Source organism: Erinaceus europaeus, chromosome 14, assembly GCF_950295315.1.
Source record: "Erinaceus europaeus chromosome 14, mEriEur2.1, whole genome shotgun sequence".
Lineage (NCBI taxonomy): Eukaryota > Metazoa > Chordata > Mammalia > Eulipotyphla > Erinaceidae > Erinaceus > Erinaceus europaeus.
The window spans coordinates 43,830,171-43,851,452 of NC_080175.1; the positions used below are offsets into that span (position 1 = coordinate 43,830,171).

General features: G+C 52.2%; 1 protein-coding gene across 6 annotated transcripts in view; it reads right to left on the reverse strand.

The window, feature by feature from the left end:
* Nucleotides 1-21,282, reverse strand: part of TBCD (tubulin folding cofactor D) — a 176,579-nt gene that overhangs the window by 1,194 nt on the left and 154,103 nt on the right. For all 6 annotated transcript variants that reach the window (XM_060171682.1, XM_060171679.1, XM_060171680.1 and 3 more), the window contains 15 exons: nt 14,981-15,043; nt 14,359-14,435; nt 13,102-13,183; nt 12,121-12,239; nt 11,292-11,383; nt 10,508-10,648; nt 8,831-8,914; nt 8,288-8,446; nt 8,078-8,216; nt 6,496-6,617; nt 5,673-5,750; nt 3,179-3,268; nt 2,799-2,886; nt 2,021-2,130; nt 639-723 (listed from right to left, as the gene is read on the reverse strand). In XM_060171682.1, the coding sequence (XP_060027665.1) occupies nt 639-723; nt 2,021-2,130; nt 2,799-2,886; nt 3,179-3,268; nt 5,673-5,750; nt 6,496-6,617; nt 8,078-8,216; nt 8,288-8,446; nt 8,831-8,914; nt 10,508-10,648; nt 11,292-11,383; nt 12,121-12,239; nt 13,102-13,183; nt 14,359-14,435; nt 14,981-15,043 (1,529 nt within the window). The remainder of the gene's footprint in view (nt 1-638; nt 724-2,020; nt 2,131-2,798; nt 2,887-3,178; nt 3,269-5,672; nt 5,751-6,495; nt 6,618-8,077; nt 8,217-8,287; nt 8,447-8,830; nt 8,915-10,507; nt 10,649-11,291; nt 11,384-12,120; nt 12,240-13,101; nt 13,184-14,358; nt 14,436-14,980; nt 15,044-21,282) is intronic.

Genomic DNA, 21,282 nt, shown 5'->3' on the forward strand with positions numbered 1-21,282 from the left:
CTACAACAGCGCTGACAGAATGGAGCTGGCTCAGCTACACGTGGGAGTGTGTCCAGCCTCTCACACCAGATGTGCATCCACCCCTCGTCTCATGCAAAAGCCAATTCCAGAGAGACTGCAGGTCTCAAACAGCAAAGAATGCAGCGTCCAGAAGAAAGCATATGGGTGTATACCACAAGCAGGGGAAGGTCTAGGGGAGAGAAGGCAGATTTCTACACATCAGAATATGGAATGAACCCTAGGAAATGCACCAGAAGACACTGCCAGAGCAGACACATAAGATTCAGAGAGGCTGAGAGAGAAAATGTCCAGATGGCCACTGGTGACAGAAAAGGCATCGCCAGCACACACACCGTCACTCTGAACTTCTATGGCAAGTCCCCTCCTGGGTCACCTACCCAGAGCACAGGCAGGCGAGCCCAGCAGCCTGAGGCCACTCCAGGTGGTAGACAGGCTGTGTGGCAGTGAGTACAGTGCTCATCACAGTGCCGGGGACCAGGACCTGTGTGCTGAGTGGCACCTGTGTCTCCGGGTGGGTTCCTGGCACTCAGGACATACCTTCCTGCAGCTGTATTTGGAGGCCGAGTAGAGATGGGCCTAGGGCCCCGCACAGCCTTGGGGAGGTGGGATGAGCTCACCTTGGGGACCAGCTGGGGTCTGGGCACATGGAAGAGGTCACACAGGCGATTCCGCTGTTCTCTCACGAGTGGAAGCTCTGCATCCCTGGGTGGGGTGGGGATGGAAGACAACACAAAAGCAACTTTAGCCATGAGCTGAACCTACTGGCACCACTTCTGTCCTGCAGAAGCCCGGGACAACAGGCAGGATTCTGCCTCAGAGCCCTCTCCTGGGGTCCTACAGGAAGATAAGCCCCATAGCAGCACGGAATAAGGCCCATAGCAGGAAAGGAAGTACACATCTCACCATGATTTTCTAAGAATAATAATCATTTTTTATTTGATAGGACAGAGAAATTGAGGGGGGAGGGGGAAAGACACCTACAGCCCTGCTCCTCACTGTGAAACATCCCCCCTACAGGTGGGGAGCAAGGGCTTGATGAGCCACTGCCCAGTCCCTCTAAAACTTTGGACTCTGAAAGCTGTTTGTTTACTAGCTCCCATTAAAAATGAAAATTGGGGCTGGGGAATGTAGCCTGGGTTTGATAAAAATAAAAGACCCATGTTTAGCAACACCATGGCTCTGGATATCAGTCTGCTTCCAGCGATTACTATTACTACTGTGAAGAAAAAGCCCGAGTTCACCACGTGTCCTTGCACCGACCCTCACAGAGCCCACGGCACGCGTGCAGGGCCCGCAGTGCTAGCATCACCGCATGTGTCCTGTAGCAGCCTCCAGGCCCCTTCTGCTTCAGACCACCACCTTCAGAGGCTGCCCCTCGCCTCCCCCACCCCCAGCAGTTCTGGAGATGGCACTGGAAGTAAAGCTTTGAGCCCATCCATCTGTTGGGGCCCTGGCTGGCTAGGGCAGGAGCTGGCTACTGAGTTTTCTCTTACAAAACTCATGCACGTGAGGCATGAGTATCCAAGGGCCTATGCTCCCTTGGACTTGCTGTGTTCCTTGACTGATGGTCCTGAATTCTTCCCTGTGAGGTTCGGGGGCAGAAGCTGTGCCTGTCCCCCCCCCCCCCCCAACTCACCCACCCAGTGAACTCACTGAGAGAGCACGGGGGAAGGGTGCTGACTCCTGTGAGCACCCAGAGCTAAGCCACAGAGAGAGAGCCTAAGTCTTGACCGCCAACTGGGACTAAGGCCATCTTTTCACTTACAAACATATCCAAGGTTCCATCATATGATCTGAGGGTTTCGCCCAAAAACCTGGGAATGTACCCAGCCCCTCGCTGGATATGAGAAGGTGACCACCTCCCCACCACTCCAGGTAAACCTGAGGAGAGGGGTGGGCGCTGAGGGCTTGGGGGGACTCAGAGGACTCGTGTGCCTGTGTGGTAGATGGGAGTGACCCAGAGGACGCATGAGTGGCTGGGACCCAGCCCAGGACTCACCAGGCTGTATTGCTGAGCACCGTCAGGGCCTCCTCCAGGGCGTCTGCATCCAGCGTGTCCCCGTAGGTGAGCAGCGTCTCGTACACCTGACCGGCTGTGGTCTTGCGGATCTGCACAGGACAGAAGCACCGCGAGGGAGGTGACAACAGGTACCATGCATGGCCAAGGAACCCTCCCCACACTCTGGGGGGATGCAGACTTCACGTCTAACTGGACGCGTAGCCATAGCAGGGGAAGGAGCGTTGTGCACAGGAGGTGGCGCCTGGTCCTCAAAGTGCCTCGGTACTTTTGTCCATCCCAGCTAGGCCCGGGGCACACAGCACTGAGCACTCAGGGCCTGTCACACCCATGAGGGAGGGTTGAGGAACAGGAGCCTCTGTTTCTGGTAGCCTGGAGTTTCCCTGGGTGACTCTCTGGACACTGTTTTGAGATGAGTGCTTTATATTCAGTGGTTCCTCCCCTCTTCTCCCCCCATTATTTGGGGATCATGTTTTCAACCAGAGGGTGAGAGAATTCTTTGTCCTGATGGGGGAGGGGGTGACTTTGGGTGTTTCCAGGTGTGATCTGAGTCACTACACCGCCCACCCTCAGCCAGTCTCTGCAGCCACCGTCACCTCTGGGTGGGGCACTGCCACAAGTAATGGGGCCTGTGCAGCCAGGAGGCTCCCACCACTGTGCCCATGACGCCAGGCCACGCAGCAGAGGAAGCCCGTAGCCCACCATGCCCTGGGCCTCTGTCTGTCACCTGGGGGCACGGGGGAACCCCGTGGACACTCACCATGGGGAAGGGGTGACAGAGGAGCAGGAACAGCTGTAGCAGCACCTTCTTCCGGACACCGCCTGGGAACGGCACCAGGCCACAGAACCTGGGGGGTGGGACACCAGTGGTAGGGCACCCAAGACTCAAGGGTGCTGTCACCCTGCCTGGTGCCAGTGTGGCTGGGTGGGCACTGCCAGCTGTGTACACAGTACATCAGATGCCACTGCCCGGCGTGTTAGAACTGCTGCCCGTGTGCCCATCCCCCCTTCCTGCAGGCCCTGTGTCCACGGTCTGGCCATCAGGAAGTGGCTTCCTGCCCTGCTGGGTCTGCGTGTCACTGCATTACGCTCTGAGGGACAGCGCGGAGCTGCCCCCCAACCCCCGGGGGTGGGACTCACACGGCAATGCTGGCCCGCAGCTTCTGCACGTCCTTGGACTTCTTGATCTCTTCCTTGCAAAGTGTAAGCAGCTTTGTGCAGAAAGGGTGGCTACAAGGTGCAGGAGACCAGGGAGTGAGCTTGGACAGTGACCTCCTTGCTCTTCAACAAGCCCAGCAGGGGACAGAGTTCACTTGCCTCATGTCTCTGACAGGAGTGGCCCTGGAACGGCTGACACTCTCTGATGACTGTCTTTGTGTGCGGGACCCAGCCAGTGTGGCCAGCCTCTGGGTGGACAACCAGCCTGTCACCAGGCCCACCTGGGGAGCTGACCCAGCCAAGATGGGTGACCCTGTACCTCCTTCCTGCTGACAGGAGGGGACGATCCCAGGGAAGCCCACTCCCATTCATGCAGTACCCGTGGGAGCCCCAAGGACAGGTGTGGAAACCCCACTGTTTACCATGGGAGGCCCAGAACCATGGACAGGAAGGAATGGGGTTGAAACCTGAAAATACTGTGATGCCTAAGAATTTTCTGGAAATAAATGAAGCCACAGATTTAAGATCAACAGGAAAGAACAGTAAGTCCTGAGTATGGGAGGGGAAAAATTAAAACAGTAATAAACTTATTAACTAAACTGAAAAAAAATGAGGCAGGGAGCAGAGATGTGGTGGAAACATAGGCAGGTGCCAGAGTTAAGGCTGAAAGAATAAGCTAACTGCCAGAAAAGAGTATCTGGGGGCTTGTTTTTTGTTGTTGTTGTTGTTGTCTCCAGGGTTCTTGCTGGGGCTCAGTGCCTGCACCATGAATCCACTGCTTCTAGAAGCCATTTCCCCCCCTTTTGTTGCCCTTGTTGTTGTTGTAGCCTTGTGGTTATTGTTGTTGTTGATGTTGTTCGTTGTTGGATAGGACAGAGAGAAATGGAGAGAGGAGGGGAAGACAGAGAGGGGGAGAGAAAGATAGACACCTGCAGACCTGCTTCACCACCTGTGAAGCGACTCCCCTGCAGGTGGGGAGCCGGGGTCTCGAACCGGGATCCTTAGACGGGTCCTTGTGCTTTGCGCCATGTGCGCTTAACCCGCTGCGCTACCGCCCAACCCCCTGGGGGCTTGTTTTAAGAGACGAACCAACAACAGACACACAGAATATAGGACATGAAAGCGGATGCAGCCATATTTAGACACGATGAAGTGTCCCAGAAAGGAAAGGTCATTACTAACAAGATGCAATCCCAAGTCTGGAAGCACCAAAATACAAAGTCCTCAGAAAACCAAGCAAGAACAGGCAGACTTAGAAAGAAAGAAACCACTATAGTCACACCAAGGAGTATGCAATTTTATTCTGAAATTTTCAAGCCAGGGAAATATGTGCTACATTCCATTCTGTCCACTCTCCTAAAGGCTAACATCTCACATGAAGGCAGAATGTCCCCCAAACACAGTTCTAACACCCAACAAGGTTAAGTCAGTCAGTGTGAAACACTATAAAAATTGTAAAGGATCCAACATACGTGAGGAACTCATACATCTCAATAACAAAGTCTTGATTTAAAAATGGACCGGGGGGGGGGGTGTTAGGTGGTAGCGCAGAGGGTTAACCTTGCGCAAGGACCAGTGTAAGGATCCCGGTTCGAGTCCCCAGCTCCCCACCTGCAGGGGAGTTGCTTCAGAAGCGGTGAAGCAGGTCTGCAGGTGTCTATCTTTCTCTGCCACGCTCTGTCTTCCCCTCCTCTCCATTTCTCTCTGTCCTATCCAACAATATTAATAACAACAATAAAAACAAAAGACAAGGGCAACAAAACGGAAAATAAATATTTAAAAAAAATAGAAGACCTGCATTTTAGCAAAGACAATGTGCCAGTGGCATGTGGGAAGGTGTTAGCCGGGAGATGCCAATCTAAACACACTGAGCACTCAGCCCACACCCAGGAAAATGCCAATGGCCCCAAATACATGCAGCAGCAGGTGCAGAGAGAAGGGAAGGCTTGGGTGCTGCGGGTGTGAATGCAACCCAGTACAGCCACTATGGAAAGCAGAGTAAAAAGTCCTCAAATAATCAGTGCACACAGTCCAGTTTTCCCAGTTCTGGGCATCTGAAGAATTCAAAAGTGCTCGTTTCAAGTGCGAGCGGCACTCCCATTCATCACAGCACTAGTATTCATAACAGCTGAGAGCGTCTGACCCAGCACATCACCATGCAGACAAAGGGACTGCACCTGGCCAAGGAGCCCCTAGGACTCCTGCATGTCCACAGGCCCCCTTCCCTCTCTTCCCAGGCTGGAGTCCACACATGTGACAGTCACAGGGCTCCATGGGGCCCCTTTCTCTCCCCTGACTGCCAGCAGACAGTTGCTTGTGTCTGCCTCTTGCCTGCCCCCCACACCACCCCACAGCCTGGGTGCAGGGCGAGGGCCTGTCCACTCCTAACAGCTACACCCCCTCTGGGGCTGCCTCTCACAGGTGCGCCCTTAGCAGCACCAGCACAGGGCTGAGGGCAGAGGGGACAGGCACTTACTCTTCCTCGGTGGTGAAGACCTCAAAGCAGCCATTGGCCAGCATCTGGTCCAGTGTCTTCAGCAGCGGCACAGACACCCTGCAGGGAGACACCCCAATGAGAAGAGGGGGAGGAAGGCCCTGGAGCTGCTCATGAGACAACCACCATGGGGCTCAGAAACAGCAGCTTTCAGTAAAGCCACACAAGACAGAAGTAGGTCCTCAAATAACATTCCATGAGTCATTCACAATTGTGAATCACATCCCAATTTTTAAAAATTATTTTCATTTGACAGGACAGAGAGAAATTGAGAGAGGAGGGGGAGTCAGGGAGAGAGGGAAGAGAAAAACCTGCAGACCCGATTCACTGCTCATGAAGCTTCCCATCTGCAGGTGGAGGCTGGGGGCTCGAACCCAGGTCATTGCACATGGTAATGCGTGTGTTCAACTTAATGGCCACCACCTGGACCCAGCCTCACAATTTCTATTTGTTAGGGGAGTTGAGTGAAATGGCCTCAGTTGGAGGGTCTGCTGTGCATTAAGATGTCAATTCTCCCCAGTTCTGAGGTCAGGGCCCTGTGCCACACAGGATACAGAACACAGGAACCTTCAGAAAGCAGGTCTGTGATCCCCACCTCTGCCACCTGCGTCTGTTAGTAGTGGCCTCCCTCATGTTTTCCACCATGACTTGTGTGGAAGCAGAAGCCTAACTCCACTGACAAAGTGCCAGCAGGAGGCATCTGGCCTGGGGCCCTGTGTGTGTGGGGGTCACCCCTCAGCTGGCTGGGGCCCCATCCCCCCAAACTCTGCAGAGAAGCACAGGTATGAGAAGCCACCACTCTTACCTCTCGTTCAGAAGGTTGTCCTCGAAGACCTGCAGCAGGGCCCCACTGAAGTCCTCTAGGGCTTTGGGGTCACTCTGGATCCCCTCCATGAACTCAAAGAGACTCTGCGTGGAGTATCTGACCTGAAAGGCAGAAGAACATCTCGCACCCAGGGACACAGGCTTCCCTAGCCTGCAGGGTAGGGGACTCAGATGTCCACTATGAGCTGAGATGGAGTTGCCCATAGTAAGGTCCTAACAGAGCCGTGGTGCCACCCCAGAACTGAGACTGACTGTAACTCAGCCTGAGTGCTTAGTACCCATGTTCCCCACAGGGAGTCTGCCAAGGTCAAGGTCTCAGTGAGGCCTCCCAGTCCTGACTAGACCACAGGCCCTCCTGTGACCACAGACTCAGGAGCTAGGCCAGAAGAATCTAGACTGTAGCCACATGGAGCCCTGCAGCCTGGGCAGGAACAACAGCAAACCGCAGGGCAGCATGTCACAGCTGAACGTCCCCAGTCATTGCATGGCTGGCCCCCAAAGCCAGGGCTGGCCTGAGGAAGAAGGGGGCAGAGCAGGAAACCTCTCTGATAGGAAGACATTGGCATGTGAGACCGTACAGAACAGGGAATCCTGTTAACTTGCTTATAAATGAGGCCTGGGGGAGTGAACCCAGGGCCTCCAGCAAGTGTGAAAAAAACTAAGTGGTGATAAAAATTACGGAACTAGGGGGAGGGCCGTGGCATACACTATTAAATGCACATGTTAACAAAGTGCAAGGACCTGGGTTAGAGCCCCTCCTTCCCGCCTGTGGGGCAGAGCGATACTTCAGGAGTGGTGAAGTAGGTCTGCAGATATCTATTTTTCTGTCTCCTTTTCTATCCCCTGCCCCCAATTTTGCTGTCTGAAGTGGGAAAAAAAAACAGCTGGAGAAATGGCTTCTGGGAACCATGGTTTCATAGTTCTGGCAGGGAGCCCCAGTGATAACCCTGGTGGCACAAAAAAAAAAAAAAGTAACAAAAAGCCCAGGCAGGGTTTGGGGGAGGAGTACATAGCAGATGACAAGCTGCAGGAAGCATGGTCAGCAAGAAAGAAGTTGGGTGACCGAAAGCAGCAGCAGGAACATGAGGGTCTTCGAGAGCCCCAGAGCAGCCTGTCCAGAGAGCGTGTGTGGGTGGGGGGTGAAGACACCCCCCAAAAGTGGCACAAGCCATGAATCCACCGGTGTAGAATGTCTAAGATGGACCCTCTGGGGACCATGCAGGAGGCTGGTGGGCTGGGCAGGAGCTGTAGGCAGAACAGTGACACCTCGGCCCCAGAGATCTGCAGGGACCTTTGAGAAGGAAGACACAGGGGACAGCCTGTGTCACAGGACAGTGACTATGAGCAGGAGTCTGGAGAAGGAAAGTCCCAGAAAGGATGGGCCAGGGCCTGCCCAAGTGGGAAGAAGGGAAGGGACATCATCAGAGCTGTGACCCTAGACCAGCAGAGACGCCAAGAAAATGCTCCAACCCACAGAAGAGTGGCCAGGACAGTGGAGTGGGGACCTTGAGCGCCTGATGCACTGTCACCTGTGAGTGCCCCCTCACCAGTGGCCCACTCACCGTGGACTCTGTCAGGCCACCTACGGATACCACCAGCCCCAGCAGCACATGGTAGCGGTAGGTGGGCAGCGCCAGCAGCCTTGTGACTCGCGGGAAGGCCTGGGATGCTGCAGCCCAGTTCACGGAGGCCACCTCTGACCTGCAGGGAAAAGCCACAGCTGGCAGTGCTGTCAGCCTGGGGGTGGGGGTGGCCCCCGGGGTGCCCTGTACCTGGGCAGCAGCAGCTCCAGCTCCGCACGGTGCGGCACGTGGGGGATGGCAGGGCCCTCAGGGTGCAGCAGGGCCAAGAAGACGTGGGCAGCATGCGCACGGAAACGGTCAATCTTCTCACTGGCCTGCTGGGCCAGGCCGCACAAGACACGCTTACAGCTGGAGGGTGGTCAGCGCAGGGTCAGCAGGGTGAGAGTGGTGGGGGCGTGGCCAGTGCGGCGGGAGTACAAGGTAGGTGGGAGCATGGCCAGGATGTAGTCAATCAGGTCATCAGGGCTAGGGGGTTTCAGGTGGGTGGGATGGGATCATTGGGGCTCCAGAGCACCCCTCAGGTCAGGGCAAAACCCCACAGGGCACCTACGCTGAGCTGACACATGGGGGACCCCCACAGGGACACAAGACGGGTGGGCAATAGGGCGGGTAAGTTAGAGAAGGCAAAAGGCTGAAACGGAAGATGGAGGGGCCCAGGACCCTGGGAAGCCCCACGTGGGTAGGGAGGAGGGGAAGGCTGGGAGAGAAGGAAGGGGCACGCAGGGGACTCACATGGCGGCCTCGATCAGGTCAGGCTGCTCCCTGGCCAGCAGCAGCGTGAGGTCCAGCAGGCTGCTCATCGCGGCCTCTCTGACCCTGTAGACATGGGCGGATGAGAGATCTGCACCCTACTAACGGGTGACCCCTAGCTCCACTCGGGGCCCAGCAGGGGGAGTGTGAGGAACTGGAAACCCCAGGAAACAGCCTGGCTGTGGGACCCTACTTCCATGGAGGTCGAGCAGGGAGCAGTGGCCTACACCCACTGCAGAGATCTCTGTGGGCAGGAGAGATCACCCAGTAAAACACACACCTTAGCATACTCAGGGCTGGGGTCTGAGCCTTGGGAGCACAGGGGAGCAAGGGCAGGGGACTCCATGAGTCTGGTGCTCTGGTGTCCCTCCTAGGCCAGCTCCCTCTCAGTGGACAGGAGGAGAAGAGGACGAGGAACAGGAAGAAGATAATTGTGCCATTCAGCAGTATTCCATAAAAAAGAAAACATAAAAGAATAAACCAGAAAAAGATTTCATGGATTCAGGTTCAAGTCCTTAGTCCCCACCTGCAGGGGCAAGCTTCACAAGCAGCTGACCAATGCTGCAGGTATCTTTTTCATGTTCTCTCCCTCTCTCTCACCCTTTGTCAAATAAAAGAAGACAGAAAAAAGGCTGTTGGAAATAGCCCAGTGATAAGCCTGGTTGCAAAGAAAGAAAAATTTATTCACGGAAAAACAGGACAATGTGGCTTCTCTAGGAGCAGTGTGCTGCTATGGTGATGTCCCAGCGGCTGACAGTGTCCCCTCAGAGCTGGCCAGGCATGGAGCGAGGAGGCCACAATGTGAGGAAGGATCCTCTGTCTTCATAATACCCCTGCAGTGGGGAGGGAGCTTTCAGGACAGTGTGGGGCGCCCACCACGTATAGTGTGAAGGGCACAACAAGAAATGAGAGACAAGATGTGTGGTGACAGTGAGGGACAGTGGCAGCGAGCGGGAGTCGGGGATAGTCGTGGGCGACAGTGCCAATGTGAGGGGAGGGAGGGAATGGGCTGGGTAGACATGCAGAGGTGTGATGCCCAAGTTCCACAGCCTGGCTGCTCCACTCAGGAAGCCTTGGATCCTTACATGTGGCAAAGTGCGTACTCCACACGCTAAGCTATCTCCCAGCTCTGACTTTTATGTAGTATTTTTAATCTTTTATTTTTTTAATTATTGCCACCAGGGTTTTCACTAGGACTTGGTGCTGGCACTATGAATCCACTGCTCCCGGTGACCATTTTCTTTTCTATTTCTAATTTATTGGATAGGACAAAAAAATTGAGAGGGGAGGGGGAAGAGACACCTTCAGCCCTGCTTCGCCCCTTATGAAGCATCCTCCCTGCAGATGAGAAGCAGGTCCTTGCATGCTGTGATGTGTACGCTCAACCAGGTGCACCACCACCCGGCCCCTATGTAGTACTCTGACAGGACAGACGCCAAAGTGGCCCTTATGGAGTTCCCTGGTATTGTCCACGGTGCTCCAGAATGGGAGCCTCATGCACGGGAGAGGGAGACATGTACTCTACCTGCTGCACACCATCTCTGGGGACTGGAGAAGGGACTGCTGGTTCAGTTGACAGGTGGAGGAAGGACAGCAGAGGGGGAAGTGAACCTCCCCAGCCTGCCTCGAGCACTTGGTGGGGAGGCAATCCAGACTCACCAGGCACCCACGTCACCACGGCTATCGGTGGTGTAGTCCCGCAGGCAGGCCAGCAGGGAGTCGTACACGCCGGCCACATTCTGCTGGCACAGGCCCTGGTCCGCCGCACCCTCTGAGCTCACACCCACTGTCTGGCAGACCCTGGGGTTGAGAAGGGCAAACAGTGAGCTTCTGGGTCCTGCCCAATAGTTTTGCCTGCAGTGCTTCCTGCCAGGCAAGGTGAGCAGAGCAGCCAGCTCTGGGGCAGGTCAGGACGGGGGGTGGGGTGGGGTAGGGGGATGGCCCCCAAGTCAGTGCTGGGATCATTTCTTAGGTCTCACTAGTGGTCGCCAGAGCCAGTCCCTCCCACCTTCCATCCCACCAGCAAGGGGACCAATGTGGCTGAGAACAGAAGAGGGTCCTCCTCATATGGTTCCATAGATTGGGGGTAGAGGACTAGTGTGTCAGTGTGCATGTCCATCTTGACAGGTCAAGCTACTCCACACACACCACACACACGTGCACACACACGGGCACAGAGGGGTGCTTCCTCTTCCTCTGGAGCAGCCACAGAAATGAACTGCACCCCCCTCCCCATTCTCATTCATGAAGCACTAGAGGCTCTGCATTATAACCCAGAGCTTGAACCCAACAGGAGAAGGTGCCTTGAGCCCTGGGCTGGAAGTGCTCTCTGATAAGGAGAAAGCTGAGAACGTTCCTCCCAGCCCCTGAGCACTGGGTTTCCCACAGAGACTGGCTGATGTCTGTCCCTGGGTGTCTAGGGGAAGGTGACTTCAGGGCTCACCTGGCAATGGCCTTCAGGGCATCCCGCCGGGCCTCTGCAAAGCTCACATCCTCAGGAGAGATGTGGGTGACGGCTGCGAGGCCACAGAGCACCTGGAGAATGAGATTTCACTAAATTCAGTCCTGAACCCCAGCCTGGACAGAAGCATGAGCCGGCACTCTGCATGGGGAAGGTTTCTCCTCTGGGGGGGGACCACAGACAAAGCCTCATTCCCAGGCAAGGGGTCAGGGGGACAGCTGGTTTCCAACGAAGCAAACCCTGGCTGGTGCCCTCAAGTGTCTTAAGGCAGCAATGACTTCTCTACCCTCACCTCACCTTCCTCTCAGATGGCTGGCATCCCACTTCTTAGACTGCCTGTTTCCTGTTTTCTCACGCCACCTGTGCGGTGTCCAGAGACACTCCGGGCCTCACACAGCACTGGAGTAAGGGAGGAAGCCACCACTGAAGGGGAGTCTGAGGCTAGTGGGGGCTTTGCACACACTTGTTCTCACTGCACGTCACAGCAGGAAGTGGCTCCCTGCACACTCCCAACAAAGACCCACCCACTCGATGCTCCCAGGAAACTCCCTCCTGCCCAGCAAGAGCAGCAGCCCACAGGCCCTGAGCTCCTCCAAGGGGCTGGGTGAGAGTGGGCCCACCCACACCCCCTTTCCCTGTGTAAGTAGTCCCTCGGCTTTCTCTGGACTTGCTACCAGGGCTCAGTAGTCACATTTCACTCAGCTGTCACCAAATACATGCATCATATTGGTGAATTCGTTGCTTTTGTTGAGTGTGGACAGAACAGTTCCCCCAGTGTCACTAGAATGCTGTGTCCAAGGGAGCAGCTCACCTGCTGGAGGTGGCCTTTCAGCAGGAAGCCTGGAAAGGCGCCCAGGGCCAGAGAGAAGCCACAGCGCGTCATCTCCTCTGAGCACTGGAGCATGGCAAGAAACTGCTTCATCAGCTCCTCTGAAAAGAGGGGGCAAGAAACACAAGCTGTCTACTGTTCACAGGACAAACCCTCTAGATTTCAGAAACAAGCAGAACTTTACACTTCTAAAGCAGACATATTTTTATAGAGGTCTGAGTACGACATCTTTAAGAACTTCTGTAAGGTCTTAATGCTTTCATAAGCAACACAATTTCACTCTTGGGGAAATCCATCAGGATTCTAAGAATGGTCAGTGTAATCCTAACATCCCTTTTCATTCACCAGAGACACCGGTACTTGTGGAAATGATGGGAGTATTTCTTCCAAAACTGACAATAAACGTAGCTTCAAGTTAACATAAAGGGACCGGAGGGCTTGAACCCAGGTCCTTGAGCCTGGTAACGTGTGCACTTAATGGGGTGCACCATCACCTGGCTACTCTTGTTTTAACCCCAACAGGATACAACAACCTCGGCATCACCTGGGAGTTGCCTCTGCACTGGAGGAAACCGAGAGGAAACTCTAGTGCTGTGGTATTCCCCCCCTTCCACCCCCACTCTTCTATCTAAATTACAAACGAGCCAGGAGCGTGAAGCCACAGATTAGGAAAAGAAAAAAATCTACAATCTAATTTACACTAACACTGAAGTGAGGGAAAGGGGAGACAGAAGAGATGGAGAGGCGCTGTAGCACTGCTCCGCCGCTGGTGAAGCTCCCGCTGTGGTATCTGGGGACTCAGGGTGGGTGCTCCACTGGGGTGAAATGGCAGGAGGGAGCAGGTCCCCCACTGCCTCCACCACTACTGGGTCTTGCGAGATGGCCTCCTCCCCAGGTCTCTCCAGCCCCCCAGCCTATCCACACAGCAGCAGGAAGGTGGGAGGCAGCACCCAGGCCACTCACTCTGCACAGCAGGGACTGCCTCTCCAGACTCTGTCCTGTAGTACTCGTTGCAGAGAGCAGCCAGTGCCGAGACAGCTGCTTCCTGAAACCAAGAAGGTCATGAGTCCCCGGTAGAAGCCAGGCTGGTCTGTAGACAGCCAGCAAGGCCTGCACTCTGCCCAGTGAGGCCTCAAGACCCATCATTCTCATATTTGAGGTCCTCTCTGATTTGTGGTCAGGAAAGCAAATGGGGCCACAGTATCTGAATTTATTTATTTACTTATTTATTTATTTAGCCTCCAGGGTTATTGCTGGGGCTCAGTGCCTGCACTACAAATCCACTGCTACTGGAGGCCATTTTTTTCCCTTTTGTTGCCCTTGTTGTTTATATCATTGTTGTGGTTATTATTATTGCTGTCATTGATGTCGTTGTTGGATAGGACAGAGAGAAATGGAGAAAGGAGGGGAAGACGGGGGAGGGGGAGGAGAAAGACAGACACCTGCAGACCTGCTTTACCGCCTGTAAAGTGACTCCTACAGGTGGGGAGCCGGGAGCTTGAACCGGGATCCTTATGCAGGTCCTTGAGTTTGCACTTAACCCACTGCGCTACTACTCAATACCAACAGAGTATCTGAACTTTTAATTCCTATTTCTGGGGTGTGATATGCACCTTCTAAACGTGTGTGCTCTGTGGAGCATGGCTGCTGTGTGGTTGATGCTGGGCTCTGCTGACCTGCAGAACTATGGGGGCCAGGGGGCTGGGCGATAGCGCAGCAGGTTAAGCACACATGGCAGAACTTTGGGAGCCGGATGTCCGGCCAAAGGCTCATGTGCTCATTGGGGATAGGGGTGTATGTGCTAGTTGCAGAGAGGCCAGGAAATATGAAGAGGAGATGAAGACTATCTGAAGTCTACTGCTCTATCTGTGAGGGCGGAGGCAGATACACAGGGCGGAGCCTAGGGGAGGCACTGCGGCACCAGACGAGGCTGAGGCTAGGGCCCTCTCTTCCTCTGTCTCTGCTTATAGGAATTTTTTTAATTCAGAGACATAAAGGTGAATGTCTCTCTCTCTCTCTGAATGGAAAAAGCAGGCTCTGGCTCTGAAATAATAATAGTAGTAGAATTAACAAAAAAAAAAAAATGAATAAAGGGGAGGCATCCACTGCCAGTCACACTGCGCATGTGAAGGAGGCTCAGTGTTTGCCGTCCATGGAAACACCATGGGAATGCTAACACCATTTTTTTTGACCAGTGCAAATTGGACCATTCTAGCTTACCTTGACCTGCTGTCTGGAATGGCCTGAGATAAGATGGAGGTTTCTCAAGGTGTCATTGATCAGGCACTGCCAGCCCTCTGTCAAAGAAAAGGACACACTTCACCCTGTCACTGACATGGGGGGAGGGGCATCTCCTCCCTCAGGAGAGGCAGATGGTGGAGAGACCTAGGCCAGCCAGTGCTGTCCCTCCCCCCCACCCTACCGCACCAGGGGGTGCGGGGCTTCCTCTGACTGCTTTTTCATTACGTTTGCAGACTTCAGCTGGTCCTTCCTGTACCTGCCCCTCTAGAAATACTCCCCGCCCCTGGCACTGAAGATCCAAAAATTCAACTTAGGAACGACACTTGGCAACAGCTGCTGAATCCGGTCACTTCAGGGTTTGTTTGTTTTTGAAGGTGCAGAATTTCTATGGCTATAAAGACAGGACAGCCCAATGGTGACAGTGTCCCTCTCTGTGCCATGGAGGTCCCCAACCCTGCAGAGAGGTATGGCTCCTTGAAATCCCCCTCAGGACCCTGGCAGAAATTTGTTACTGAGCTGGTGCCCGCTCTTATTTTTTAATCTGAAGGAACTCCATAGGGAAATACTACAACATGTGTCACTAGAGAAGAAAAGCACTTACCAATAATGGGGTCACCTTTGAAGGGCATCTGGGCAAGGGACAAGTTTTCTATCAAAATGCACACTGGAAGAGAAAGAACAGAGAGAGGTTACTACCCCACATGCTGCCACTGGCCCACATGCCTGTCCCCTCAGCCTCGAAGCCTTGTGTTGGTCCCCTTAAGCCCTGTTGTCTCCACAGCTGCCAGGTGTCCCTGAGCTTGTCCCGGGCAGAGGCTATTCTAGGAGTTGGGGGGTGGGGGTTAAATGCCACAGATGGGACCTGCAAGCAAGTCAACTCAGAGGAATTGGGACCCCAGAACCTCCAAGCGGGCGGGAGCTGGCAGTGTTAGGGACTCCTTCCAAAACAAGAGTCAGAGAGGCAGGAAAGGGGTGTGTCCCCAAGGAGGAGGTGCACCTGCTACTGGAGAGCGCCAGGAAGGATATGATCACAGGTGGGCACAGGGTAGGAAAGACGAGTCGGGGGATGAAAGGGCAGCAACGAGCTCAGAGCACATCTCAGCGCCTGGCAGTCCTGGGCTCTCCAATACGAATTCAGTGTCCACCTCTAAAGCAGGGCCTGGGAGGTGGTTCAATGGGTAGAGTGTATGCCTTATCACATGTGAGGCCCTGGGGTTGATCCCCAGCTCCACATGGGAGCACCAAGGACAGGACCAAGGGAGCGTGGGTGATGGAGCAGGGTTCTGGTGTGTCTTTACCTCTTGCTTTCTATTTCTCTTGCTAAAGAGATAGAAAATGTGGCCAGTAAGACAGCTACCCTGGGAAGGTGCCTGCTTTGCCACGTGTGACCCAGGTTCAAGCCTGGCCCCCGCCACAATGCATATGTTTTGGTGTTATACTTCATCTTCCCCCCTCCCCATTTCTCCCTCCCTTTCTATCTAAAAATATTGGTTTAGGGTGAAGCTCTGGGGACAACATATATACATATACACACATATGCACAATACATATATGTGTGTGTGTTTATAGACACATACGTGTGTATAAGCCTATATCCAGGTAGTGGTACAGCAGACAGAGCATGGGGTTTACATGCATAAAGTCCCAAATACAACTCAGGAGTAATGTTGTTGGGGCCAGGTAGTGGTGAGCATAGTGACATGCATGTATTAAAGTGTGTAAAGACCCTGGTTTGAGTCCCTAGTCCCCATCTGCAGGGGAGAAGCAGGTGTGTCTCTCCCTCTCTCTCCCCACCCCCTGCCCTTCCTTCTCAATTTGTTTCTATCCAATAAATAAATTTTCTAAAGTGATGATATCCTTTTGTCTAAAATTTTTATTTATTGTATTTATTTTGGACAGAGACAGAAATCTAGAGGGAAAGGTAAGAGAGGGAGAGAGAGAGAGGTACCTGCAGCACTGTTTCATCACTTATGAAGCTCTCTACTACAGGTGGAGCCTAGGTCCTTCCACACTGTAATGTGTGCACTCAACCAGGTGCACCACCACCAGGCCCCAGGAATGATGTTCTGATCAATAGTTCGCTAATAACCTTTAGACAATATGAAAAATATATAAAATGGGGGGGGGGAGGAAATGGGACCAGGAAGCAATTCAGTGCTACAGTGATGCAGGAGGTCCTGGGTTCACTCCCTGGCACCAGTAAAAAAAAAAAAAAAAAAAGGTTAAATAAAACAAAAATTAAAATGAGGCAATGTGACCCCCACCTCCAACAGGCAGCAACGGGTAGGCTGGGCCATGTTGACCTGTCCCCCTCCCCTGATGAGCGAAGCCACATCACGAGTCTTATGCAGGAACCAGCAAGCTCCCAACTTGTCTAAGAGAAGGCCCAGCTGTGGGCCTGGGGGAGTCCGACAGGAGACACCCCACACAGGACTCAGCGAGGAGGCGGGGCTGTGTCCCCATGGAACACTAGAAGGACAGGCCTTGGGGATTCCCCAGCAAGCCTTCCAGGTGCCCCCAATTATCCACCCCAAAATAAATGTGCACAACTTCCCCTCCACTGCTCCCACACAGAATAACAGTGGCCTTACTGGGCACCTGCCATTTCTGTGAAACTACCATGAAATACAGAGCTACTAGTTTGTCTTAGATCATCTAGGTTCCTGATGAGTGTAAATAACACAATAATTATACAATAAACCCTGGGCTGCAGGGAAACGTGAGCTGAAAGATTCACCACTCCAACAGACAGTTTCACAAAATGCTGCCTTGCCTTTTCTGACTTCTCCATTCCACGCCATTTTCATAGCCCACAGCCCCACCCCCACCCCCGGTGCTGAGGCAGTGAACATGCTGATGTGCCACCATGCCAGATAGGCACACAAATCCTGCTCCTACCCAAGCTGGTGCTATGGCAGAGTCCTGGGGAGCAGAGGCTCCAGACCCAGTGACCCCACCCCCTCTCCTCTCAGCCTGGACTCACAAAGGGGCTCTGTTGGCAGAAGACAGAGGCTGGGGGAAACCTGCAATGCCCTCCCTCCCTCCCGGCTTTCCAACAGCAGAACCAATGGTGCCCTAGTAAAGGCTCAATACTCAAACACCAGAATCTCCAAGAGCTATATACTTCCCTTCTGGGTCCTTCTATCACTGTGGATGGACAGATGGACAGACAGACAGACACAGACACACACAGACACACACACACACGGTCTGACTCTTGGTGCAGGTGCACATTTCTAAGATTCAACTATTATACAAAGGTGCAGCATCACTCTGCCACATGTCATGCTGGGGTTCAAACTCAGACCTCAAGCTGGAGAGTCTGAAGTTCTAGCCACTGTGCCACCTCCACGCCTGCCTTGTAAATTTACTGTTGTACACACACTGCAAGAGGAAAGTCCTCTAAGTGTATACTCCAGAGCGAGCCCTTCCCTGGGTTGGTGGGAGTAAGGTTACAGCTATCAGGAACGTTGGGTCACCTGGCATTTCCTTGACTGCGAGGTGAAACTGAGCTCTACCACCGACTCAGAGACTCTGTGAGGCCCCTGTTCGGCCCCACTCCCAAGCAGGTGGCACCCTTTTTTATGTACTGGTAGTGCAAAGATTCCTTTGCATTCTGTGGACAGTGACTTTATCTTCACATTACAATGCAGGGATTTCCTCTCTATTCGGTGTACTGATTTTGTACTCGTATTATTATTCCACTAAGATTTCCACATGAAAGTAGAGAAACCCAACTATTGTCCATTGTTGGCTTCCTGGGTTGGGGAACTACTGGTGACTCTGTTAGGGAGCTGTGTGCCCAATGCCATGGCAAACAGACAGAATCAACACTCAAACTACCCAGTAACTACAATTATGACTGTCTCTTAGACTTTGTGAGAACTGAAATGGCTATCGTTAGCTATTCTGGTGATGGGGTAGTGTGGCACTGTAACGTGGTCTTACAACCTTACAAACCACTATCAGTCACTCATACAATTTTACAAATAACTATGGTTATGACTCAACAGTGAGCTAGCCTCTTGGTTCTGAGGGGACAAAGGACTCACTGAGGGAACAGACAATATAAAAGCAAGCAAACCCTGCTACTTGCTGAAGCTGGGGCATAATGTGTGGGGTTCACTGTGCTACTTTTCTTTGTCTTTGTGTGGACCTAGACATTTCCAAATGAAGGTGTTTACAATATTTATTTATTTATTCCCTTTTGTTGCCCTTGTTGTTTTATTGTTGTGGTTATTATTGTTGTTGTTACTTATGTCATTGCTGTTGGATAGGACAAAGAGAAATGGAGAGAGGAGGGGAAGACAGAGAGGGGGAGAGAAAGATAGACACCTGCAGACTTGCTTTACTGCCTATGAAGTGACTCCCCTGCAGGTGGGGAGCCGGGGGTTTGAACCGGGATCCTCACACTGGTTCTTGCGCTTTGCACCACCTGCGCTTAACCTGCAGCGCTACCAACTGACTCCCAGTAGTGTTTTTTTTTTTTTTTTAGATCAAAGTTATCCTATTAATGTCTCCTAACATTTCTTTACAATGGCATCACTTAACTCTCCAGTTGTCTCCTCAGTTGGAAACATTTTCTGCCATACATCAAGTGCCACAGTTACTACTACACTGGAATCCATTTCTAGAATGTGTCCTGCTGATTTCTTTTGCCTTCTTCTAAGACGATGCTATTCTGTTCTCAGTAGGGTAGTTCTACAGTATGCTTTAAGGATAGGAAGATTCAAGGCCTCATTTGTTGGATACCCCTGGTCTCTCACACTGCCTGACGCTTAGGAACACCTCTGATTTTCACCTCTGTCTGGTGCTTGTCAAGAACATGTCAGCCTGTTATTTTTCCCACTGGCTCACTTCCTTCTTTCAGACCACAAGGACTGCCTACACATAGTTCCTCAGGCTCTCCTCCACTGTAATTTCTACTCTCCATATAGGAGTCTCTGGCTAGGTTCTGAGCTAATGGATAACCACTCCACATACAAAAAAGGCTACAACCATAATCCAAATATTCTTCTTGGGGTCTGGAATGGTACAAAGGTGGCCTGAGAGTAGACATATGCATCAATACTATCTTCCTGCTGTGCTGACATTATGACAATGGCATGTTGTTATACGGTAACTACTCTTATGTACTTCTACACGTACCTTGACATCATTCTATTCTCTGACATTTAACTACCCTTATGTATACAAATGAAAAACACTTTTGATGTTCCTCATTCTTTGATGCTACACACACTCTTGTCAGTAAATACTGTGCTGGAGTTCTGGTGGGTGTTGGCATAGTTCATAGTGACATGTAACTCATGTTGGCCCTTTCAGCCTGCCCCCCCCCCCCTTGTTGATAAGTATTACTGTTAATCTTTTCTGTTCTGGAACACAGAGTCCAGGATCCTAGCAGCAGCCAGATGCACAGTTATACTCAGTTTTCTTTTTCTATTACCTTTCTTTTACTAGATCAGAAACAAATTGAGAGGGGAAAGAGACAGAAGGAGATAGACACCTGCAGCTCTGCTTCACCACTCGTGAAGCTTCTCCCTGCAGATGGGGCTTGAATTCTGGTCCTAAACAACTAAAACAGGCAAGCGTGGACTTGAAGTCACAGGTGCACTAATAAGACAGCCAGTTGAAACTGGGTTGTGGCTCACCCAGTGGAGTGTGCACATTATAGTGTGCACGGACCCAGGTTCAAGCCCCCACTACTCACCTGCAAAGGGAAAGCTTCACATGTGGTGAAACAGTGCTGCAGGTGTCTGTCTCTTTCTAACTTCCCCTCCCCTCTCAATTTCTCTCTCTATCCAAAATAAAATAAAATAAAATAAAATAAAAGTTTTTAAAAAGAAGAAGGTTAACAGCTACCAGCCAAGCCCAGGGGGGACCTGCTTGGGGTGAGGGAGGGGTAGCATCTTGAGTGTACCCACACCCAGAAGCTGGCCCCACAAGAACTCAAAGTGACTGAGGATAAGACAGGAAACATCTCATGATGGGGCATAAATCTGAAAGCCCACACATCAGAAATAAGTGTGGACCTCTGGTCAGTGGCTGAAACTTCTCCTAAACCCCATAATCCCTGCACCCTGGTTTGGCTGTGCACAGTTTGCCAGCCCCCACAGCCCCCCACCCCCCACCAGCAGGGCCAATGGTCAAGGCCTTATTCCTCAGCCACACGTGTCTCTAACTGTTTACACACAAGCCCCAGATGTTACAGAGACACAGAAGCCCATGAGAAAGATCCTGCTAGACACTGATCTGACACTATTTAATGCTAATTCAAACAGGTAAAGGAAATAACTGAAAATGAGAAAAGGAAACTATTGGGTTGGCAGAAAAGTCATGACACACTTTTGTACAGAAAAATACGCCATGATGTTTCTGACAACCCAAAAAATATAAACAGAAATTCCGAAAGACAAAAAAACACAAGAATATAGGACCCAACAGATGATTTAATAGCAAATAAAACTTGCTAAAGAATGATATGATGTGTATATCAAAATCACACCCAAACCCAAAATAGGTCCCAAAGAAGACAGGTGCCATGAGACAGCCTAGTTGCTGGTGGCAGGAGTCCCAGAGGACAGACATCTGAGGAGGTAACAGCTGAGTTTTCCCTGATATGATTCCTCCAAGTCTATAAAAACCAAGTTATAGAATCATCACAGATCCTAGATTCATAAGCATGGCACACACAAAGAAATCATGTGGGAGGTTTTTTAGTAAAACTATGAAGAGGTTCATGACTATTCAACAATTTGCTCTGCTTTATATCTTAACTCTTTTTCAGCCACTAGGTTCCAGATGCTACCATGATGCCAACCTGACTTCCCTGGGCAGATGGCTCCACCAATGTGTCCTGGAGCCCCACCTCCCCTGCCCCACTATGGAAAAAGAGAGACAGGC